The sequence below is a fragment of the Strigops habroptila genome, chromosome Z (assembly GCF_004027225.2).
Source record: "Strigops habroptila isolate Jane chromosome Z, bStrHab1.2.pri, whole genome shotgun sequence".
Lineage (NCBI taxonomy): Eukaryota > Metazoa > Chordata > Aves > Psittaciformes > Psittacidae > Strigops > Strigops habroptila.
Genome location: NC_044302.2, coordinates 54,620,230 through 54,645,793, shown reverse-complemented (window position 1 = coordinate 54,645,793; position 25,564 = coordinate 54,620,230). Strand labels below are relative to the sequence as shown.

General features: G+C 43.7%; 1 protein-coding gene across 1 annotated transcript; it reads left to right on the top strand.

The window, feature by feature from the left end:
• The first annotated feature begins 1,537 nt into the window (after positions 1-1,537).
• Positions 1,538-5,803, top strand: HINT1 (histidine triad nucleotide binding protein 1). Its single transcript, XM_030512944.1, has 3 exons — positions 1,538-1,792; positions 4,553-4,657; positions 5,463-5,803. The coding sequence occupies exons 1-3, from the start codon at positions 1,682-1,684 to the stop codon at positions 5,625-5,627; spliced, it is 381 nt and encodes a 126-aa protein (XP_030368804.1). The 5' UTR covers positions 1,538-1,681; the 3' UTR covers positions 5,628-5,803.
• The last annotated feature ends 19,761 nt before the right edge of the window (positions 5,804-25,564 follow it).

Below are 25,564 nucleotides of genomic sequence, written 5' to 3'. Positions count from 1 at the left end.
GTTCTGATACTAGCAGCACCTAACACCTAGCTCAGCCAATGCCCTATCTTGATGGGCCCCTCCGGCCCTGAAAGACCTTGAATCATAGAATCAACTAGGTTGGGAAAGACTTTTAAGATCATCAAGTCCAACCATTACCCCAGGACTGCCAAGTTCATCACTAAACCACGTCACTAAGGGCTTTACCTGCATGTTTTCCGAACACTTCCAGAGATGGAGATTCCACCACTTCCCTGGGAAGCCTGTTCCAATGCCTCATCACCCTCTCTGCGAATAAATTTTTCCTAAGATCCAGTCTAAACTTTCCCTGGCGCAGCTTGAGGCCATTTCCTCTTGTTCTATCGCTTGTTACTTGGGAGAAGAGACCTACCCCCACCTCACTACAACCTCCTGTCAGGCAGTTGTAGAGAGAGATAAGGTCCCCCCTCAGGCTTCTCCAGACTAAACAACCCCAGTTTCCTCAGCCATCCCTCATCAGACTTATTCTCCAGGCCCTTATACAGCTTCGTTGCCCTTCTCTGGACCCACTCCAGCATCTCAATGTCTCTCTTATAGCGAGGGGCCCAGAACTGAGCACAGGATTCGAGGTGTGGCCTCACCAGTGCCCAGTACAGGGGGATGATCCCTGCCCTGGCCCTACTGGCCACACTATTGCTGAAAGAGGCTAGGATGCTGTTGGCCTTTTTGGCTGCCTGGGCACAAGCTGGCTCATGTTCTGCCATCAGTCAGCACCCCCAGGTCCTTTTCCACCGAGCAGCTTTCCAGCCACTCTTCCCTAAGCCTGGAGCATCACATGGGGTTGCTGTGATCCAAGTGCAGGACCCAGCACTTCGCCTTGTTGATCCTCATACCACTGGCCACAGCCCATGGATCCAGCCTGTCCAGATCCCTCTGAGAGCCTCCTGATCCTTCAGCAGATCAACACTCCCACCCAACTTGTTGTTGTCTGTGAATTTACTGAGGGTGCACTCAATGCCCTTGTTGAGATCATCAGTGAAGATATTAAACAGCATTGGCCCTATCACCAAGCCCTAAGGGACAACCACTAGTGACCCAACTAGATGGGATACCATTTACCACCACTCTCTGGGCTCGGCCGTCCAGCCAGTTTCCAACCCAGTGAAGAATCCGCCTATCCAGGCCATGAGCAGCCAGGAGACATTGGTGTGATTTGTTCACCTTCTGCTCCGTTACAGGATCATACAGCTTTCAGCTGTCAAGGTATCAGGACCTCCAGGATTCTCTGGATTCAGAGCAGCTTCTGCTTGTCCTTCAAACTTGCATGGCAAGCTTACAGCAGCCCTGCCAGCAACAGTCACTTGGCTGCAGGGCACACCCGATAACACACACAGGTATTTAGGTTGGAATTGATGCGGCAATAAACAACACTCCTGGCTGCAACAGCCCTCCCTACAACACCACCGCTCCCTCGCCACATCTCCAATCCCGTCACGGCGGTGATCCCTCCGCGGACTCGCCAACAGGCCTCTCCGTCCCCGAATCCCTCCGCGCCTCCCGAGCCCCACCTCTCCGGGCCAGCGAGGGCGGAAAAAACAGGCGAAACTACCAATCGCGGCGGGCAGGGCCGGCCGGCCGCCGGTCGTCGATCCAATGAGCGCGGCGGGGGGCGTGGCCACCGGAGTTAACGCGGCGCGGCGGGCAGTGAGTGAGGGCAGCCGCCATGGCTGATGAGATCAGCAAGGCGCAGGCCGCTCGGCCCGGCGGCGACACCATCTTCGGGAAGATCATCCGCAGGGAGATCCCCGCCAATATCATCTATGAGGACGAGCAGGTGCGGGTGGAGCGCGGCCGCCCGCGACACCGGGTGCCGTAGAGGTGGAAGGCGGCGGCAGCCGGGCGGGCCGGCCGGCCGGACAGACGGGGCCTCTCGCGCCCTCTCGCAGCGCCCCTAAGCATCGGGCTCCTTCCGTGTGCAGCCCGCCCGGGCCGCAGGTGCTGCAGGCCCCGACCCGCTGTGTAGCCGGTCTGTGTGTGGAGAGGTGGCCGCGGGCACTTGCCGGGTCTCAGCCTGACGGCACTGCCGGCTGTGCAGGCTTCACTGCCAAGGGACGGGGCTTCTCCCGCACGGTGTGGGAGGGTAGTGGTGAAAGCCTGGGTTGACCACCCGCCGGCAGTCTTCGTGTCGATCGCGGGCGTGTCTCCCAACAGGGCGCTGTAGTCAGCTGCTTTCGCAGGTAAGAGGCGCAGGTCTTGATGTGCGCCTCTCAGTAGCGTTGTGGAGATTGTACAGCTCTGCCTGCCAGGCTTTGGTTATGAGTCTCCGAGAGGGATTATTAAAGGAAAGAATTAGGGAGGATTACAGCTTTTCTGCTCTTCACAAAAGCCTGGGAATGGTTATCCTGCAGGCTGCAAAAAATGGGTTTCTGTGGTGAGATGGGACTGGTATCATTAATTCAGTGATGCTGGTGCAGCACAGTGTGCTAGGAGCTAAGTGAAATAGTCTTACTAGCTTATGAAAAAGTGTAGTTGTTATCTCCAGGACATAAACTACTGTAGTATCCAGGGTAAGCCCATCATCCCCCACCCCCCCCCCCTTTTTTTTTTAATAGTTAGAATACTGGATATTACAAGGACTTTTGCTTTTGAAATAAAGGATTATCTGCAGTCTAGAATACAGACTCACTAAAGGTGCTGTTTGTCTGATTTGTGTGCTGAAAAGTTTTGCGTGGCTTGGAACAGTGCTTGCTTAATAGATGCAGAAAAGTTGCAGCTGCCATCTACTCAAGAATATTGGAAAATTTCATTGATTTTTGGATCATGCTTATGGGTCAAAACTGCATCAGGTTTTTTCTCAGCTCTGATGGTTACAGCAGTGTAACCTGAGCGTTGTGCTTGATTGAGAAGCAAGCCACTGACTTTGAATGATTTGAGAGCATATAAACCTGTTCCTCACTGCCATTATTGCAGAATATTTTTTGAAAGAGTAATTACTTGCAGTATCTCAGTTGCTTTTTACTTTCAACTACACAGAAATGTGGAACTTCTTTTAATAATGGCTGATCTTTAATTTGTTTTGTTGGCTTTACGAAAGTCTTCTCAGAGATGGCTTGAAATGTTACAAGGAGAAATATAAGGAAGGCTTTTAATCATTAATCATTAATTGATGTGCAGAAAAAAGGAGATATTAGAAAGTACAAAGCCTCTGTGAAAGTAAGCCATATCACTATTATTTTAATTGAATCTAAACTTTCTGAAACGAAGGTTAATTTACTGGGCACTCATGGAGTTTCTGTGATTGTGCTTTTGTTCAGTACTACTTATGCTCTTTGTCCCATAGAAGAAAATTATTTGCTATCAGTCTTCTGCTCATTAAATTCTTCAACTCAGTTTAGCCGTTTGCATGCTGACAGTAGGTGGACCACGTAGAATAGAAAAGCTGCTTACAAAGCAATCGGCTGAAAGTGAGATTTATTTAATTAGGTGCAAGTTAGTTTTATTCACCCATTCTTTGCTAGCCACCCTTTTCTGTTTGGGAGAAACTAGCAGTCTATCAGAGATTTAAAATTGGGCATTATCTTCTTAAAGATAGCTTAAAATAGGACAGATTGGAGGTGAACAAGGTAAGGCATTGTAAATGTAAGTAAAGTTTGGGCTTTACACCACCTTTGCTCTTGGCAAAGGCCACAGCTCTTCTCAGTAGAATTAAAAACCAGTATAGTAGCATAGAAAATTATTGATTCACAACTAACTGAAAGCGTCTAGGAAATACATATTTTGAAGAATGTAAGGTATGCTCCGGGAAGACCTTAGAGCAGCCTTCCAGTATCTAAAAAGGGGCTACAAGGAATCTGGAGAGGGGCTTTTTACAAGGGCATGTAGTGATAGGACAAGGGGTTTAAACTGAAAAAGGGTAGATGTAGATTAGCAATTAGGAAAAAATTCTCTACTGTGAAGGTGGTGAGACACTGGCACAGGTTGCCCGGAGAAGTTGTGGCTGCCTCATCCCTGGCAGTGTTCAAGGCCAGGCTGGACAGGGCTTTGAGAAACCTGGTGTAGTAAGAAGGTGTTGGTGAAGGCCCCTTCCAACCCAAACCATGCTGATACTATGATTCCTTTTCTGAAATACTTGATGCTGTTGTGAACAGAAACTTATCTGGCCTCAATTGCATAACTTGGTTCTTTGAAATTGTTTTGTTATCTTTGACCAAGGCAATATTCAGACATAACTGGAAGATGATTAGCAACCGTTTGCCATTTGTTTTATTGAACAGGGTGTTAATAAAGGTGAAATAAGCATAAATGTATTTTTTTATAGGCATGCATACATCAGCTCTGTTTTTACTCGTGAAAAAAATAGTAATACAGAGTAATGATAATTTTTTTCATACCCACAGGTCTTGGTAAGTAGGTGTTTTGTGCTTAGAAATTAGTGGACTTTGAATAATTTACCACCCAAGAAAAATCAACATTTCTGCTTATGTTTGGGGTATCTGACAATCTGCTTAAGTATGCATTTAATGCATATTGGTTTATTTAAACTCTTGGCTTTCTCTGAATTAAATTATGTTTTAACTGTTTGTTTTTCCTCCAGTGCCTTGCGTTCCATGATATTTCACCCCAAGCTCCAACACATTTCCTAGTGATTCCTAAGAAGCCTATTGTAAGGTTATCTGAAGCAGAAGATTCTGATGAATCTGTAAGTACTCTTGAAGCTTTCCGTACACCAAACTGTACCTCTTAATTACTTCATAATTTACTAGACTATTCCCCTTTTGCTGTTGACATTTCAAAGAGGCAAAATAGTTTTCTGATAGTATAATCCTTTTCCTCTAGCTTAAAATGGGAATGGAGTTAAGTTTTTCCAGTAAGAGTAGTGGTATACAGAAAAATGTATCTCTGGGTATGTATTTGCAGTGCAAAACACATTGTTATTTTGGAGTACAATCTTTATATCTGTTTTCATGGCTTACTGGCAGTACTGCTTATTCTAATATGGGGTTGGGGTTTTTGGCAGGTCAGAGATGAAGAATGGGAAAGTTAGCTGAGAGGTACTGAATATTTAATTTGTAACTATAAACAAAAAGGTCAAAGATTTTGTAAACCTTTACCTGATAAGATAAAGCTTCTTTTCCACCAGAATGATATATGTTGCCTGAAGAATTAATGGGGGCTTTAACCATGAGATAAATTTAGCTTCTGTGACGCTTCTGTAATTCGTTACTGTCTAGCTTGAAAAAAAATCTTTTTTTCCCCTCTATATTATGCACAGTTAGGCTTTATAGCTTTTTCTTGGAAAGTGTCAGTTGCAGGCAGACAACAGTTGGAAAAGCAGTGGCTGAATTTCTGAGAGTTAGCTTACTGGCTTATCTGAATGGTTCTCTGCTCTCATCCCTTCTTGCCCTCTCCCCTTTTTGTGTGTTTTCGTTTTTGTTTCTTTTTTTTTCTCGTGTTGTGTTGTTTGTTTTTTTTTTTTTTTTTTTTTTTTTTTTTCTTTCCTCCAGCTACTTGGGCATTTAATGATTGTTGGCAAGAAGTGTGCTGCTAACCTGGGCCTGACCAATGGATTCCGGATGGTTGTGAATGAAGGGCCTGAGGGTGGGCAGTCTGTCTATCACGTACATCTCCATATTCTGGGTGGTCGTCAGTTGGGCTGGCCTCCTGGCTAAGATTACACCACAAGAGTTAACTGCATGCATGCAGATTACCACCAAATAGATTTACCGATGTTGCCCATCAATCTAGCCACTGTTAATGTATATTTTCTTTTTTCGGTGTATGTCTTCCAAGGGTAATAAATGCTCTGAATAACATTCGCACAATAAAGATTTAGCATGTGAGAATCGTCTGTGTGTGGTGTGCCTTACTGACAGAACAATTCTGTAAGTTAAAGTGGTGGTCTCCGAAGTTTAAGTATGTGGTGTGCTTCAGTCTGCTGTTAACAATTTTCTGTAGATTGTGACTTTTCAAGGCATTTGAAACCTTAAGTTGCAACTGCTTAGCAGTCTCTCATGTCTTTTGGAAAGAAAATTTCTAAGCTTTTTGAATGTGGTATGTAAATACTCATAAAGCCAGTGTAGGCTGCTGCTATAACTTTTTTTGGGGGAAAAAAAAAAAAAAGGGCTGTACCAGTACAGTGCAATGTGCTGGAAACATACAGCTCCTGTTGGAGCACTCAGTCAGTGGCTGCTCTTATAAAGCCCCACCTTTGTAATGAGAAGGGGTAAAACAATAGTCTTAATGGCAGCTGTCATGTTTCCATAGCACAGTGGTCTTTACTTCTACATCATTATTTTGATGGAATTGGGGACTTAAAAATATTGAACTGTAGTGTAGGGCCTTGTAAGATGCTCAAGGCATTTCGTCTTGGCACATAAGCAACACGATGTACTATGTATACGTTTTAGATACCAGGTTTTATTGGGTGGACTTTGTCCTTCAGTGAGTGTTAGTGCATGTAGTTGTTCATGCAACACTGTCATCGTATCTCCAAGACAGTGAATTTCCTGAAGTTGGGTTTACATATGTGTCTGCCAGTGTAATTATAAAATATAACTGTTCTTTCTGTTAAAACTGAGCAGTCCCAGCTAACCAGTTGTTATAATGGAAGATACTTGGAAGCCTTTAGGCAGATGCCTTACGAAAAAGTGGGGTGTTTGTGAGCACCAAATGTGTTAGAGAAAGAAATGTTGCAATTTCTGTTCAGATAAAAAAATTGTAAGTTTGGTAACGGCATTTGAATTCATTCAGCTGGAATGTTCAGAAGTACTGTGAGAAAACCTTCAGATTTTTTTCTCTAGGACAAGATTTAAACTGGAAAATCAGCTAGCACTTCTGCGGGTGACTGGTCTATAGTTGCGCTAGGAATAAAGAAGTGGTCCTCTAGCGGTCAGCCTGTCAGCTGTTCTCCTGGATGTCCTGCACAGATGTGAAGAAGAAAACCACCCAACCCCCAGCAGTACATCAACCCTGAGCAGACAGAATGTGTATCACAAGAATGAGGTATCAATAGCAGATGCTTTTTATCAAAATCGACATTTCTGAGTTAAAACATGACTAGTGAAGTTAACTGCATCACAGCTGAACCCTGTATGAAAGTAACCCAGTAAAGCTTTCATTGCTTTATTTGGAATCTGAGGCAGAGGTACATGTTTCAGGAGCATAAAAAGACTTCCAGGTGAGGGCAGAAGCATGGAACCATTGCAGGAATAGCCCTGAGGCAAGCTTGCTAACAAGTTCAGGTGTGCTTTGATTTCACGTGACTTTGTTCAGCAGCGCCTTGGAAATCAAAGACAAATGATGAGTAGTACTGAGCTTAAGACTGCTATCAGGCAATGGTAAACTCAATGTGGGAAAGATAATTGAAGGATTCCCCCCCCCTCGGTAATTTGTGGCTATTAACAAATCACTGAACCTTCAGGAAATGGGAGAATTGGGTATTAGTTGTCCTCTTGTGGCTTTTAAAAGCATCTGTCATCTTTTACCATTTGTTGCTAAAAGGCAGGTTTTGGTCTCCCCATCACCAATTTTCTTCTGCTTGAGTTGCAGTCTGTTACTTCTGTGGCTAGATAATCAGCTCTGGTACAGCCGCTCTGTCCTGTAAGGCCAGTTACGAAGTGAGATGTGTTAACAGGGGGACAGCAAAGGTCATCTTAGATAAAAAAAAACCCAACAAAAAACAGCAGGGAGATGGACATGGGAAGGTCATTACTGATGAATCTGAGACACCCACTGGAAGATGTCTTGGTCTCTTCTATTTCTGCAAGTACTCAAACATAGTTAGGTGACAAACATAGTTAGGTGACAAAACCAAGGACTTCACCTTTAGCCAGTCTTCCTAGGTGGAAGGTGAAAATGCTTTACCTGAAGTAGATAGAAGCTGATGTATGGTCTGAAATTGAATTGCTGTAGTGCTGGGGTCCACTTAACTGAATGATTGAAATACGCAACATCTGTTATGTCTCTGTGAACTCTCTGAGGTATCTGGAACATGTTCCTGCTTTTCAGAGGTAGGGGTGGAGTGGAGAGTGTGTTCTGGAGCAATAGCGGAAATTTTGAAGAAACATCCTTATAAATTCAGGAAGGCTGGATTATCGCTAAATTTTAGTGGTCTCTGGTGGAATTTATGTCTCGTCTTTCAGATAATACCACTGTTACATTGTTCCAAATCAGAGACAACAAATAAGTATTAAGCAATAATCCACTGAAGAAGAGCTTGGCATGGAGAATTACTGGTAGAAAAGGCTTACGGACTATGTTTGTTTATTGCATTTTAAGGGTAAAAACCCCAGTAATCAAGAAGTATGTATACTGCAGTATTTTAATTTGGATCAGAACTGTTCTTCCCAAGTGAATTTGGCTGTGTTTTAGTTTGTATTCTTGGAGCAGTTTTGGGCTGTTTGGGTTGGATTCTTCTTAAATGAACTGGAAGACGCATGCTAGGACAGACCAAATATACTCCAGCCACAAATATGCATTTGGTCTTTGTGTCCAACCTAGAGCTAGACAAAAGACCAAAAATCAAAACGCTGAAATGTATGGAGTATGGGTGTTAGATTCTCAGATTAGGTTTACAGATTGACTCTTCCTGATTTGTACTGCTTGCTAATGTAGGATTTCTCGTAAAGGGGGCATCCCCTGAGGGTGGTGATAAAGGTATGAAAAAGAGGCAGAGCTTACAGACACAGAAAGTACAGTATGAATCTCAGAAGATCGTGAACTGAGAAGAAGGATTCAAGTTTTATGAGGGAATCCCATGGAGAGGGTGAGCTTTGAAAATATTTTATTTCTTCAGGACAGTTGAAAAATGCAGAGAGTGCACTGACCACTTTAAAGGATGTATCTCCTGCTTACAGAGCAACACAGAATACCTGACCATTCAAGAGAGTGAAATGTTATGTCAAGTTTATTATTATTGTCCAGCTTGAAGTAATGGTTACACTAACGGGCTTGGATTTGCTCAAACCCTCTGTGTGTTGGGGTTTTGTTTGTATCTGGTGCATCTTACTCAAGAATTAAACAAAGCAGAAAGGTTGATATCTTCAGGAATAAATAACAGAGATGTGTTTAAAAGAGCCATGAAAGACTTTGAAGAGTCAACTCTGGCTCCGGGTTGCAATGGAGCTACAAGAGAGTTCCCTTTTCTTTAAAATCTGTGATGGTACTTAGACTGTTCTGGTTCTGGGGCTTAAAATTACACAGAGACCTGAGTAACGTCCTGATGAGTGTCCAAGAGAGAAAGCTAAACTACACATGCGACATTACTGTCAGTTTTTATGATGTCAGTCACTGAGTCTGAGCTAAGTCCTCATAGCTATGAAATTACATATTCTTTCAGGTATTGAGCTGTCCATACTTTCTGAGCCAAGCTGACCAAGCTACCCATGTAGTTCTTGAGAACCCCGTGACAGTAAGTGTTGCAGATTTGGACAAGCCATCCTGACTTAGGCTACAGCTGTCTTACTTTCTCCTTTTTCTCTTTTTCTTTTGTGTTGAAACTCATTTCCATGGACCAGCTTGAATTTCTCTCAAGAGCTAGCTGTGTTAACCTTTTATCTGATTTTGGCTGTATTTGCTATGGATTTAAATACAGAGTTGTCGCTTTCTTCTCTAGTTATTGGGGAAGAAGAACAGTCATGGCAATAGTTTCCATTATTTTTTAACAGACGGGAGAGAAGGTCTGTATTAAACTTAGCAGAATGCAATCTTGGTTTATTGTTATTTCCAGTTCAAATTTCTGTCCTTTTGTCAACCTGTAACAGTGTACTCCAGATGGTTCATAATTGATAGTGAAGAAACTGGGGAAAATCAAAACCTAGTCTAATACTGTTCGGCAGAGCTGTCCATCAGGGTAGACAGCCAGGTCTGTGCACTATACCAGTCATTAAGGAGTTGAAAAGGAGATGTGGGCTTTATTTCACACTAATGTGCTTTCACAGGACGCTTGGTCTAGTTACAGGGATGCCAGGTGGAAAAAAATCTTGGACCTAAGCCTAAAATGCAGCATTTTCTGCATAGAAGAGGGAGAGCAGGGTGTGGTTTAAGGGGAGGTCACTGCTTTAGTGACTGGGGTAGTAACATGACTCTTTGGAGATAGGAAACTTGGGAAGTATCTGGGGACAGCAAATTTTTATTTATTTATTTTTTTTCTGAGAAACAGAAGGATCTTGAGAAAAAAAGCGTCTAGAGGTTCCAAAGAAAGAGGTGACTTCTTTTCAACTTGTGCTAAAAGTGAAAAAAGAACTGACAGTCCTGCATGTAAAGGTTAAAAAAGGTAAGTATCAGCCTGTTGGATGTTCTGTGTGTTGGAAACCCAGGAACACCTATAGAGATGTTACTGAGCAGGTGTGAGATTGGTTAACTTGGACTTGCTAAACTTGGTCAAAATGCAATCTTACAGGAGACAATGCCCTGAGGATGTGAAGGGTAAAGGGACAAGTCAGGCTAGAGCTGTAGTTACTGGCACCCTCAGGATCTCTGCTGTTGGTTTGGATGAAGGTCAAGTACCACTCAGTCTTTCATAACAGATTTCAGTAGCAGAGAAGGCCCACAGCTGAGAATAACTGTACTGCAAAACTAGGGTGTATTTGTTTTGTTGTAGTGGTAGCTGTGCTTCTGTCAATTCTTGTGAGTGTAAAAATTCTGTTACTGTGCAGAAGATAACAGATGTTCTAGAAACTTGATAAAACATAATAGTGTATGTTGGTTGAAAGGTGAAAACTACATGTGGAAAAGCCCCACTTTACTATCTCATAGTGGGGAGGAGGGTGTTCTGCCATGCTTGTGGCTTATATTTTGTTTAAACTCTCAGGGGCCTTGGAGTTCTGGAAAACAGGAATAATTCTGTCAATTCATTCATAAAATGTACATCTGTGCTGCAGGTATTACTTTTTTTTTTCTTCTCCAAGAGCCTCTCATGCTGGTTTACATAAGCAAGGACCTATGATCCGTGTTTGAGACCATGGCAGCTAGCACTTGCTGAAGCAGCTGGTTGGAGCCACAGAGTTTTAGTCTCTTACAAGGTCATTTACCCTGCAGAGCTGAGATAATGCATTTATCCCCATGCCTCTGTTTTATTGGTATAGTAAGATCTAGACTACAGTGTGTGTGGTGTGAGTGGAATAACAATTCCAAAAGCTTCATTTCAGGAAGGAAATGTCCATGGGGAAAGGGAAGGGAGAGGTGAGGAAAAAAACCAGGGTAAACTGAGTGTGGTGATTGAATGGGGTGATGCTGCAGTGAGAATTCATGCCTGTTTATGTTGTGTTAGGGCAGGACGAAGGATATTCTTGTAAAGGGTACCTTCTGCTTTCTTACATGGCACTGGGAACTTGTGTATTCCCAGTGTTGTTTTCTCTGGGTGCTTTGCTCAGTGCATGGGTGTAGAAATCTGGAGGTGAAGTTGTGTAGCTCCAGAGAGTTGTTGCTCCTCCGATTCATTTCTGTGCTAAGAGTCTATCTCTGTCAAATAACTCAGTGCAAGTGAAGGGAGGCTCAGTGCCTTGCTTTGCACCAGAGCTCATCTACCTGTTTATAACAGTTCTATACCCTTCTACAGAGGAGAGGTTCCAATGAGCTGTGATGACAAACCTAAAATCACAGTACTTACATAGGTCTTGCCTTCCGTAGGCTGTTGATTGAAATGCATTCAATGATAAGGTCACAAGTTACACTGCTTGTTATGGATTGTGTTTGTTCTTTTTTTCTTTGCAATAATTTCTGCAAAAGGATTTAACTTGATTTAATTTTTAGTCCAAAAACTTTGCCTTATAAGTTGCATCTGGATCTCATCTTAGTGAGAACACGTGGTTTTGTGCTTGATGGAATTAATCAACTTGTCACTGCCTTTTCTGTAGTTAGAAAAACCTAATTTGATTTTTAATATTCGTGTCTCTCTTACCGTTTCAGAGCTCAGCAGTGTCCACAAAATTGCTTCTGCTTTTATTCACAATAGAGCAAACGGCATGCATTTGCTTTTCCAGCTATGACATAGAAACATTCAAGTTTTGAATCAAAAGATAGGAAGTAAGTGGGAAGCATGGTACATCTTACTTTTCGCTCTAAGGCGCCTCTCTGGATTGCATCTTGGTCTCCCTGGAGACTGCAGTTATCATTAAGTCATAAGCTAGCCTAAGGCCTCCTCTGTTATTTCTGCTCAAACAAATGAAATTTCAGCTTCACGGCCAAACAAGATGCATTGTGACTGTAGTCCAGTGGTTAGGGCACTTATTTATAGCCGGTGAAGCTTACTTAGAGAATCGTGGGAAACACTGTCGTCCTGGTCCCATAAGAGATGTTGAATACCAGCATGAGGGTCAGGCTGATGTGTCCATTTTGCAGAGGAAGCTGGGAACAGCAAGAGGGTAGAATTACATTCCTGTAATTTAAACTCAAGTCCTCTGTCCCGTAGTAAAGGCATATGGGATGTGATACACTGTCGACTTTAAGTGCAAAATACAGGATGCAAGGGTAGACATTCTGTAATAATCAGAATTTTCCTTCAGACAGTTTTGATTAAAAGAATTAAAACAAAGTGCTGACTGCATTTTATGTATCTTGATCTTGTTGGTGGGGTTGTGTGTGTAGTGTCTGTGCGTGTAAGTGTGTGCGTAGGGTATGCTGGGCTTACCACACTCACCCTCTTCAAAATAACGTAGGTAAACACAGAGCTTTCTGGAAATAACAGGGTAAAACTAATGGGTTCCTTGCACATTTAAGCACTTCAGGGCAAGGGTGTTGTTCTGTCTGGGTTTTTTGGACATTAGAAGAATGTACAATCTATTGCAGAGAAATAAAATACATTTATGAAACAGACCTTCATACCGGTACATTTATCCTTCTAAGAGGTTGTGGTGTAGACTGTATGATTAGTAGTAGCACGTCTTCATCAATATGTTAAGAAAGTGATTTCCTGAGTTCATCCTGTGTATTATTGTGGGAAGAGAGAAAGTGCGTAGCAGAACAATCACCCTCATCTTCAGAAGAATGGACTTCGGCTTCTAGAGTGAGCTCGTACATGAGATCTCATGAGAGGCAGTTGTGGCGAGAAGAAGGGCTCAAGACAGCTCTTTGGTTGTCAAGAACAGTCACCTTCAGGCATACGGACTGCATATTCTGAAGTTCACAGGCAGAGGGGATGTGGCGGGAGGTCCATGTGGCTGAATGGGAAGCTCTGTCTGAACTCGAGCAGAAGACACCTGTACATAGGTGGAATTTGGGAATAGGCTATATGAAAGAAATAAACGTTGCTCAGATGGAGTAGAAGAGACAAGGTCAACTGGAACTGAAATTTGTGGTGGATGGGAAGGGCAAAAAGAAGCCCAATTTCCACGGCCTAAGCAGCAAAGAGTGGACTAAGGAACATGCAGACCTGCTGAAGAATGGGGTGATGGGCATAGTGACAAAGAAATTAGAAAAGGCTGAGTTACTCAACAGCTTTTCCTGCTTGCTCTTTATTGGCAAGTTCTGCTGCCAGGTGTCCTAGATCTTTGCCTAGAGGCCAAGTTTGGGCCATGGTAAAGGAAGATTGAGTTAGGGACATCTAAGCAATCTAGACATACACAGAAGTTCATGGGACTGAGTGGGATGCATCCAGTGCTGCTGAGGGAACTAGTCAATGTCATTGTTAAGCCTCCGCCTGTGATATTCAAGAAGGCATGATGGCTGGGTGAAGTATGTTATAACTGGAAGAAGGCAAGCATCACAGCTAACCTGAAGAAAGATAAGGTGGGTTTGGGGAATGTCAGGCTAGGCAGCCTGATCAAAGTTCGTGGGAAGATCATGAAGCTGGTGTTCCTGGAAGCGTTTCCAGGCACATCAAGAGAAGCTGATTTGGAACAGCAAGCACAGATTTACCAGGGCACCTTGTGCCTGACCAGCCTGATTGCCTGATACAGTAATGTGATTAGCAGTGTAGTAGTGCGGAGACCAAAACTTTTGGCACAGTTTCTTTGTATCCAAAGTGGAGAAACATGCGCTGGATTGGCCAATTATCAGGTGAGTGGAAAAATGGCTGGACAGATGGCCTCAAAGAGTAGGTGTTCAGACAGTTGTTGGTTAGTCATAGCATTCCTCAGGGGTTTATGTTAGGGATGCTAACATTTAATATCTTCATCAGTCACCTAGAGAATGGGATGGAGTACACTCTTCCTAAGAGTTCACAGGACACCAGGCTGGGGAGGGGAATGACTGATAAGATGGAGGTCAGGACTGGTGTTCAGAGGGACTTAGATAGGTTGGAAAAGTGGACTGATGGGGACCTGCACTTGGAAGGGGCCAGCCTCATTCAACAAGTGCACTGGGGATTGACTGTGTAGAAAGCTGCCATGCAAAGCAGGATCTGGGAATTTTGGTGGACAAATGTAACAAAAATTGGCAGCATACCTTTGCAGCAGTGAAGGCCAAGCCCATCCTGGGCAGCATTAGCAGCAGCTTAATTTAAGGAATTCATTAATCCCCTCAATTCAGCACTTGTGAGATGGTGTCTGGAGTGGTGTGTGCAGTTTTGGGCTCACCAGTACAAGGGAGAATTTGAGTTGGAAAGGACCTTCAATAGCCATCTAGTCCAACCCCCCTGCAATGATCAGGGACATCTTCAACTAGATCAGGTTGCCCAGAACCACATCCAGCCTGGCCTTGCATGTCTCCATGGTGCATCCACTACCTCTCTGGGCAACCTGTGCCAGTGTTTTACCACCCTCATTGTAAAGAATCTTTTCCTTATGTCCAGCCTGAATGTCCCCTCTTTTAGTTTAAAACTACCCCTCATCCTATTTCAGCAGGCACTGCTAAAAAGTCTCTCCCCATCTTTTTTATAGGCCCCTTTTAAGAACTGAAAGGCTACAATAAGGTTTCCCCAGAGCCTTCTCTTCTCCCAGCTGAACAACCCCAACTCTCTCAGCTGTTCCATATAGAAGAGGTGCTTCAGCCCTCTTATCATTTTTGTGGCACACTGGAGACAGTCTAGTGGTGGGCGATTGAGATGGAGGCCGGAGCCCATGATACACAAAGATAGCCTGAGACACTGAGTTGTTTTGTCTTGAAGAAGGGATAGCTTGGAGAGGAGGCTTTCTACTTTCTGTTTTCAGCTATCTAATGGGTGGTTGTAGAGAAGACAGGCTCCTGTAGGTGCAGACAGAGTGAGAAGCAGTGGGCTCATGTTGCAGCAGGAGACCTTGTGAATGGATCTTAGGAAATTCTTCACAGTGAGGAAGGTTAGACGCTGGAGCAGGTTGTTCACAGAGACTGTGACATCTTTATCCTTGGAGATGCCCAAAGCTTGACAAGGCCCTGAGCAATGTGGATCTGACTTTAAAGTTGACTCTTGTCTGAGCAGGAAAGTGGACTAGACAGTCTCCAAAGGTCCCTTCCAACATTGTTTTGTGATTCCACTAACAGCACCATAAACATTTTCAAAGAAGATTCAAAATAAACTGATGGAAACAAGAAGAAAGCCACAACGCAAAAAAGCAAAAAGCCAAAATTGCAGAACTGAAATAAAAAGCATGTTTTTATTTCAAACAAATAAAGAGAGAGGGGAGAGCTGTATTTGAAATCCTGTAATTTTGAAAGTATAAATTTGCATCTGTAAGACTTTATATGCTTGTGGAGAGTTTATGACATATCTTACTCCTTCTGTTTTGAGGGTAGGAGAAATGTCATATTAAGCTGCTAACTGTTAGCCACAATTAATTAGAAATCTGTGTCTGGAAACTTAATCAGATTGTGGAACTTGTTTCTTGCAAACACCAAAGGAAAGAAATGGAACAAAAGAGGATCAGAGCTGTTATAATCAGACTGAAGTTTTCTATCTTGAAAAATGCATGATTGGTTTTGCTTTACAGGACATAGATGGCAGGAGAAGTGCATATAATGTCCCCTGCCACCTTTCCATCTACTGATGGACTGCAACTGTCCTGGGATGTCAGTCAGCCATCGTTAATCCCGTGTGAACTCAGACAATAGTGCAATTTTCAATCTTGTTACCTGGAAGTGACGTCACTCTTATTTTCTCAGCTGGTAGACCTTGATATGTGAAACTATGCTGGTACTGATATTATTGATGGGCTCAGATAATTAGTGATGGTGACGGAAAAAGCAAAAATCAAACCTAAAGTGGTCTACCTGAAATTTTCATTTTATAAATTATTTTGGAAGTTGTGTGAGTTGGTGTCCATCTTGGATGCTTGTTTGTTTTAAAATGCATTCATAAAATGTACATGTGTACATTTGAAACTTACACTGGTTTCAGTGGGAAATACATTCAGCCCTCCCTGAGCATTTCTAAAAATTCCTTCTGTCGTGTCTGGCCTGTGGTAGAGACAAACGTATCCAGTGAAGGACATCCTGATTCTAGTGGGAGTTGTATAATGTGCACTCTGTAAGCGAGCACAATGAAAAATGCCACACCCAAGTATCCGCAGAAGCCTGCATGCTGTCTTTTTGGTGAAGGAATCATCCCTAAAACGGCAGATAAAATTTGGTTTTTCCCAATGTACTTCTTCGGCCGGGCCATTTGAGGGCAGCGTAGGACTATTGTTAAATTCAGCCTCTGGTGTTTCAGCGGGGGCCTTGCGTGTCTTGGCTTTGCACATAATTGCAACAAAATGTAAACGGTAATATCAAAAGTTATAAAAATAAGTAATTCAGCTTTTTAAATGGCTTATTCTCTGATGCTTCTTGTTTGCAGAACAGCGTGCATAGGGTCAGCATGGTTGATACGGATACATAGCTGTTTTCAGAGTTTTAGCTTTTAAATAGCTTGATACAATCTGAAGAGCTGCTGTGTGATAGTTCAGAAAAAGATCTTGCTGATGTCCTTGTGCGTCATGCGCTGCTTGTCCTTGAGGATTTGTCACATACACTTGTGTTCACATGAACTCGGTGTCTTCTAGAGGGTCCTTTCCAAGAATTAATCAATGCACGTGCTACCAAAATTATACTTAGTTTCATATTTTGAAGGTGAAATGTGTAAAAACTTACCTTCACGCTGAATATGTTTTCACTGCAGTCACATAAAATCTAGGTGGTTACATAGCACTTTCCCATAGAAATCTTGCCGTTGCTGTCTCATTATTTAGACAAGTACTAGATTATTGCAGTGTATCATTACATCTCGAGGGCTGTGTTCAGAACATTCAGAGGAAAAGGGTCATTAAAAAAATCTATGAGTAATAGCTAGAAGGAGACTAACAACCACCTAGCTGTAGTTTTCTGCTGAACTGTAATTATGTATCAATGTAATCTTTCAGAAATATTATAAAAACCCCTACTGAGCAATGCTGTCATTGAGCAAGCTTTTTCAAATCGCTCTTTAGATGGAGGGTTGCGTTTCAGTCAGGAGGAGCTTTAAAGTATAAAATGAAGGACTGCATACCACATGTTGCCAAGGTTATTCTGAATCTCACTGGCTCCTTTAATTCTTTTTTATTTCCTCCTCTTCTCCCCCCCTCCATAAGTGCGTTTCTCATATCTGATTCACTGGCTTCTTCCATGTGTTTTTATTTAAACTGTGGGTGGTGCCATGCCTGCCTTGGAACCTTACTGAAGCAGAAATCAAGAACCAACATAAGACATACTCGTGGATTCATAAACTGGGTGAGACTTTTGACACAATGTGTATTTCATTTTTGGGTTTAGGATGCCAGTGATCTTAAAAGATAAAAATGAAGTAGAGAATAGTATATTTTCAGGATCTTAACACCCAGTTCAAAATACCTTGGGAAGAATACTTTCAAGGCCTAAATTGTTTTAGAGAATCTTAACGCTCAATTCAAAACACCCTTTCAATATGTACATTGTTTTAAGGGTTATGCTATTAAAAAAAAAAAGGAAGAAAATAATTTAATGAAACCTGATAGGTACAGTTTGGCTCTATAAAATCAGAAATTACTTATCCTGTGGTTTTGTGGCCAAGGCGGCCAATGGTACCCTGGGCTGCATTAGGAAGAACATTGACAGTGAGGTAGGTGATCCTCCGTCTTTACTCCACCCCGGTGAGACCTCATTGTGTCCAATTCTGAGCTCCCCAGACAAGAGAGACATGGAACTCCTGGAATAAGTCCAGTGAAGGGCTACTGGAATGATAAAGAGTCTGGAGCACCTCTCCTATGAGCAAAGGCTGAGGGAGCTGAGGCTGTTCAGCCTAAAGAAGAGAAAGCTCAGGGGGGAGTGGGCCCATGTGAACCTCATGAAGTTCAGCAAGGCCAAGTGCAAGGTCCTGCAGCTGGTTTGGGGCAACCTCAGTATCCATCCACTCTTGGGATGAAGGGATTGAGAGCAGCCCTGCCCAAGAGGAGTTGTGGATATTGGTAGATGAAAAATTAGATATAAGTTAGTGATTTGCACTTGCAGCCCAGAAAGTTAATTGTATCCTGGGCCACACCAAAAGGAACATGGCCAGCAGGTTGAGGGAGGCGATTGTCCTCCTCTGTTCTGCTCTTGTGGGAACCCACCTGGAGTACTGCATCCAGCTCTGGGGCCCTTAACACAAGAAGGATGTGGACCTGTTGGAGCAGGTCCAGAGAAGGCCATGAAGACGATCAGAGGGCTGGAGCATCTCTCCTATGAAGAAAGCTGGAGAGAGTTGGCCTTGTTCAGCCTAGAGAAGAGAAGGCTCTGGGGAGACCTGATTTTGGCCTTTCAATGTATAGAGGCAACTTACCAGAAAGACAGAGAAAGACTTTCTGAAACTGAAAGAGGATAGATTTAGATTGGATATAAGAAAGAAATTTTTTACGGTGAAGGTGGTGAGACACTGGAACAGGTTGCCCAGAGAAGTAGATGCCCCATCCCTGGCAGTGCTCACAGTCAGATTGGATGGGGCTTTGAGCAACCTGATCTAGTGAAAAATGTCCCTGCCCAGGGCAGGAGGGTTGAACTAAATGATTTCTTAAGGTCCCTTCTAACGCAACTCATTCTACGATTCTGTGGGAGCAACTCCAGTTTCCTACCTGTACTTTGTGGCTGGCTGGAAAAGGTAGTGTTGTGCTTGCTTTTTCTGTTTGGAATTTGCAGGCTGATGACTGGGCTCCAGTAGATAAGTGTACCTTTTCATGGGTTAAATTAGATGCTTACTTGATTTTATCTCACCCCTTCACCAAAGATTTGCCTTCTCTGAGCATTTACAGGAGTAGAGTTTAATCTTGAATTAATATATTGAAAGGTAAACATGATAGAACATGAGTCAGAATTAGCAAAAATGTTAACATGGTCATATTCCCGCCATTTTGCTCAGGACTTCTGGGCTGCAATTGCCTAGCTGGAACAGTACACTCTGAGGTTTTCTCAGCTTCATAATAGCACTAGCAGGAAGTGAATGTATTTTAAGTACTTTCTGTGACTGTGACTGTGTCTAAAGGACATACTTCGTAATAAGCTGTTTAATGAAGTGCGCGTATAAAATGGTTGATTTTTCTTCTTTAGGTGTTTGCTTTAGATTGATTAAATGCAAGCTGCAGAACAAAACTCCCACTGTTTTAGTTTTGACTCTTTCGACCACTGTAATAGGGAAAATTGGTGTTCAGCTCCAGCTAAGTTTATTTTCAAGTTTTTGCAGAGAAGAGATACGGATGAGAGATGGAAAGTGGAAAATTAATTTGGGAACAGTCACTTTTCATTTACCTAGAACTTTTAAATACATTATGAAGGCACTGGACCCCTAGGGAAATACAGTGCAGCTTTGAGATGCTTGGCAATTCAGGAAAGAGGAGAGTTGAGAGAGGCGGTACCTCTGTATGCTGACCTGAAGAAGGATTGCGCAAACTTCTGGCTTCTCTGCCATGAAAAATTCAGACAGAAAGCCACAGCTGTATTTCACATCTTTCCAGAATGTGTGAGTTTCCACATTGTTGCTTATTTCTGTCTCAATTTTGAAAAACACTGACTTTGTACTACAGTGCTTTCAAGTGTTCATATCTACATACTCAAAGACACTAGCCTTCCTTTTCTTCTCCCAGCGGTGTGGACGTGGGCCAGACCGTTTCCTGTTGCTTGCTGTTCTTTTAGGTGTGCTCTGAATTAAACAGAAATTTGGACTTACCAAAGCCTTACTCTCTTACAGGAAATGGATTTTGGAGTAGCCCAGCTGACTAGAATTATTTTATAGTGGAGGTATTTTTGATGAGGTTTTATTGCTGATTGAGAAATTCAGAAATCAGTTTTTCACTAGGCAGCTTTTGTATAGTATTTGCATTCAGTTTGTCTTTTAACATATGAAATACTTTTTCTTATCCTCACTTGAGGTAATTTTGATACTAAGCTATTAGCTGATTCAGAACTTTTGTTGGATACAGCCAAGTGCCCCTGTGGGAAAACAGGATTCATTCCTCCTCTGTATCCTGTTGTCAACTGTCATGAGGCTACATTTGTAGAAGTGTCAAAAAAATGTGCACTTACAGGTAGGTAAGAACAGATTTGAGCTTACAAGAATTCTTTGTAAGATACTCAAAACGCAGCTCTGCTAAAAAATGAAAATAAGAAGCACCCCTATTAAGACCAGATTCTGGTAGGGAAATGAGCAGAGCACTACTCAAGATCAGAAAGGAGACAGACAATTACCTTCATGAGAGCTTTGTCTTGCTTTTAAGTGGAAGTTAGAACATTTGCAAGAAAGAGGCTGTTAGCAGGGCTAAGAGTATTTCACATATTACAGCTATTGCTGCTTTTTCCAGAAAACTGCAGATACCTGTTGTAAACAGGACTCTAACACATACATGAAAGCTATGGATTATTTTATATTTATTTTCAAATTGCTTTTAATGTGGGCGGTGATTTATAGTATTACTATGCAAGCTAGATGTGTGATTTAATGCAGCAGGTGCTTCTCTGCTAATTTCTGTTTATGTAATTGGAATTAGTTTGTGGTATGCTGGCCAGAATGCTGAGTTTACTGAAAGGTTTTGGCTAGCTATATGTAAAGAAGGCTTTACATGATGGTGGCCAGAATGCTGAGTTTACTGAAAGGTTTTGGCTAGCTATATGTAAAGAAGGCTTCCCTACACTGCTTCCCAGTATAGAATTATAGAATCATAGAATGGTTTGGACTGGAAGGGGCCTTAAAGATCATCTAGTTCCAACCCCCCTGCCATGGGCAGGGACACCTTCCACGACATCAGGTTGCTCAAAGCCTCATCCAGCCTGGCCTTGGATAACTCCAGTGTTGGGGCAGCTACAATTTCTCCGGGCAACCTGTGCCAGTGTCTCACCACCCTCACAGGAAAGAAATTTGTCCTAATGTCTAATCTAAGTCTCTCCTTTTTCAGTTTAAAGCCATTCCCTCTTGTCCTATCACTACACGCTCTTGTCAAAAGTCCCTCTCCAGCTTTCTTGTAGGCCCCCTTGAAGTACTGGAAGGCTGTTATAATGTCTCCCTGGAGCCTTCTCTTCTCCAGGCTGAACAAGCCCAACTCTCTCAGCCTGTCTCCATAGGAGTCGTTCCTCTAGTTGTCTTCATGGCTTCCTCTGGACCTGCTCCAACATCCTTCTTGTGTTAAGGGCCCCAGAGCTGGATGCAGTACTCCAGGTGGGTTCCCACAAGAACACAATAGAGGAGAACAATTGCCTCCCTCAACCTGCTGGCCATGTTCCTTTTGATGCAGCTCAGGACACGGTTGGCTTTCTGGGCTGCAAGCACACACTGCAGCTCATGTTCAGCTTTTCGTCAACCAGCACCCGTAAGCCGTTCTCCTCATGGCTGCTTTCAATCCAGTCTCTGCCCATCCTAGGTTGGTGCCTGGGGTTGAGACTGATCAGCCTGTAGTTCCCTGGGTCTTCCTCTGTTTCCTTTTTAAAATTGGGGGTTATATCTGATCATTAGAATGAATAGTTAATGAATGATTCAGTTTTTGATCTGTCTGCCACCACTGACAATGTAATGTCAGTGACAAAGTTTGTTAGTCTGTTTGATATAGGTTTGATTTTTGGCTCTCTGTTCAAGGAGGTAGTCACTAGAAAAGTACAGAAAGAAAGAACAAATTCCTCTGAGCTTCAGGGGACATTACGGTGGGGATCTGTTACAGGCTGCCTGATCAAGAGGACTCTGTGGATGAAGCGCTCTACAGACAGATAGGAGCAGCCTCATGCTCGCAGGCCCTGGTCCTCATGGGGGACTTCAACCATCCTGACATCTGTTGGAGGGATGGTACGGCCCGGCACAAGCAATCCAGGAGGTTCCTCAATTGTGTGGAAGACAACTTCCTCTTTCAAGCAGTAGAGGAGCCGACGAGGAGAGGTGCCATGCTGGACCTTGTGCTCACCAACAGGGAGGGACTGGTTGGAAATGTAACGCTCCAGGGCAGCCTTGGCTCTAGTGATCATGAGATGGTTGAGTTTGAGATCCTCAGGACGGTGAGAAGAGCGTGCAGCAAGCTCACTGCCCTGGACTTCAAGAAAGCAGACTTTGGCCTCTTCAGGAACCTCCTTAGTAAGGTTTCATGGGATACAGTCCTAGAGGGCAGGGGAGCCCAAGACTGCTGGTTGGTATTCAAGGATCACCTGCTACGTGCTCAAGAGTGTTGCATCCTGACTAGAAGAAAGTGCAGCAGGAGGGCCAGGAGACCTCCATGGATGGACAAGGAGCTGCTGAGGAAACTTAGAGGGAAAAAAGAAGCTTATAGAAGGTGGAAGCAAGGACAGGCGGCCTGGGAAGAATACAGGAGCATTGCCCGAGAAGCTAGGGACCAGGTTAGGAAAGCTAAGGCCCAGCTAGAATTAAGTTTGGCAAGGGATGTAAAAGATAACAGGAAAGGATTCTATAGATACGTAGCAAATAAAAGACAGACTAGGGACAATGTAGGCCCTCTCCAAAAGCTATCAGGAGAACTGGCTACCATGGATTTGGAGAAGGCTGAGGTTCTTAATGACTTCTTTGCCTCAGTCTTCACCAGCAAATGCTCTGACCACACCATGAAAGTCCTGGAAAGCAAATGCAGGGACTGTGAGAACGAAGACCTTAGGCCCACTGTAGGAGAGGATCAGGTTCGAGACCATCTTAAGAACCTGAACGTGCACAAGTCCATGGGACCTGATGAAATCCATCCACGGGTCCTGAAGGAGCTGGCGAATGAAGTTGCTAAGCCACTGTCCATCATATTCGAAAAATCCTGGCAGTCAGGTGAAGTTCCCGATGACTGGAAGAAGGGTAATATAACCCCCATTTTCAAGAAGGGGAAGGTGGAAGACCCGGGGAACTACAGACCAGTCAGTCTCACCTCTGTGCCTGGCAAAATCTTGGAACAGTTTCTCCTGGAAACCATGCTAAGGCACATGAAAAACAACGAGGTGGTTGGTGACAGCCAACATGGCTTCACTAAGGGGAAATCCTGCCTGACCAATTTGGTGGCCTTCTATGATGGAGCCACGGAACTGATGAACAGCGGCAGAGCAGTTGATGTCATCTACCTGGACTTGTGCAAAGCATTCGACACTGTCCCGCACGACATCCTTGTCTCTAAATTGGAGAGACATCAATTTGATAGACGGACCACTCGGTGGATAAAAAACTGGCTCGATGGCCGCACGCAAAGAGTTGTGGTAAATGGCTCGATGTCCAGTTGGAAACCTGTAATGAGTGGTGTCCCTCAGGGATCGGTGTTGGGACCGGTCCTGTTCAACATCTTTGTCGGTGACATGGACAGTGGGATTGAGTGCGCCCTCAGCAAGTTTGCCGATGACACCAAGCTGTGTGGTTCGGTTGATACGCTGGAGGGAAGGGATGCCATCCAGAGGGACCTTGACACGCTTGTGAGGTGGGCCGATGCCAACCTTATGAAGTTTAACCAAGCCAAGTGCAAGGTCCTACACCTGGGTCGGGGCAACCCCAGGCACTGCTACAGGCTGGGCAGAGAAGAGATTCAGAGCAGCCCTGCAGAAAAGGACTTGGGGGTGTTGGTTGACGAAAAGCTTAACATGAGCCGGCAGTGTGCGCTTGCAGCCCAGAAAGCCAACCGTATCCTGGGCTGCATCAAAAGAAGCGTGACCAGCAGGTCGAAGGAGGTGATCCTGCCCCTCTACTCTGCTCTTGTGAGACCCCACTTGGAGTACTGCGTACAGTTCTGGTGTCCTCAACATAAGAAGGATATGGAGCTGTTGGAGCGAGTCCAGAGGAGGGCCACGAGGATGATAAGAGGGCTGGAGCACCTCCTGTATGAAGACAGGCTGAGAAAGTTGGGGCTGTTCAGCCTGGAGAAGAGAAGGCTGCGTGGTGACCTCATAGCAGCCTTCCAGTATCTGAAGGGGGTCTACAAGGATGCTGGGGAGGGACTCTTCCTTAGGGACTGTAGTGGTAGGACAAGGGGTAATGGGTTCAAACTTAAACAGAGGAAGTTCAGATTAGATATAAGGAAGAAGTTCTTTACAGTGAGGGTGGTGAAGCACTGGAATGGGTTGCCCAGGGAGGTTGTGGATGCTCCATCCCTGGCGGTGTTCAAGGCCAGGTTGGACAGAGCCTTGAGCCACATGGTTTAGGGCAAGGTGTCCCTGCCCATGGCAGGGGGGTTGGAACTAGATGATCTTAAGGTCCTTTCCAACCCTTACGATTCTATGATTCTATGATTCTATGAATGTGCTGATCAGAGGGCTCAGGATGGCATGAAGGAGCCTGTGCCAGACTGTCAGATGTCCTTGTAAGGCAGCTTATGTGGGGACCCCATCTAGCATTATTTGGGGTGCGCAAGAGGTGGGGTTGGGTTTTAGGAAAGTGTATCAAAAGCAGGCTCTGCTCTGATTTGACAACCTGCAGTTAGAGCAGCTTGGGAGTGCTGCTGTGATTTTGAGAACAGGGACTGTCTAATTTGTGAAAAGTCCTTGTAGTTCCTGGAGAGTAGGAGAGAATCAGAAGGTTGCAAAATGCTCTCAAGTGATTTTAACTTCTTTTCCCAGGGTATTCGTTGCTTTGGGGCAGCTCATTCTGCATCATGCTTAACAGAGGAGCTGCAGTGCATCTTCCTCAGTTTCTAAGTCCACCCTGTATCTGCCTGTGTTATCACCACTTGTTCTGACAGCAACTTTCTGATAGCAAGTTTCTGTAAATGAAGCCGAGTGATAGTGGGGAAAGAGACTGTGTGTGAGATTCTTCTATTAAGACTAATGGGAAGTACGTTTTCTAATCTGGGGAAGAATTTATCCCCTTGTTATGATGGCAGAAATGAAGGAATTTCATAATTTAGGGAAATACTCTTTCTTATAATCTGTATGATAGACCATGGCTGGTGCTTTTCTACAGACACAAGTGAAAGTGCTAGGAAAAGGTGATGAATGAAACATTAAAGCTAAGGTTTACAGTGTGGCTCTCATATGAAAATTTGTTTGTGTATTTCCTGAAAAATGATTAATACACAGGAAGCACAGCTGATTCCTGATTGCTTATACATAGTGCAATCTCCAGGGTGGAAATAAAATAATTAGACAACCTTCGGTGTTGTGGGAATGAGGCTAACATTTGTTATTAGTATTTCAACTATACTCTTACCATGATATGACTGAAATTCAACAAAAGCTGACCTCATCCCTCTAACATGCTCTTTGAGTGTTCATTGTGCAAAATATATTTGATGCCTTGACTATTGTTTTGTTCGCTCTGATCTATTGTCCCTTTGTAAGGCTGAGTATT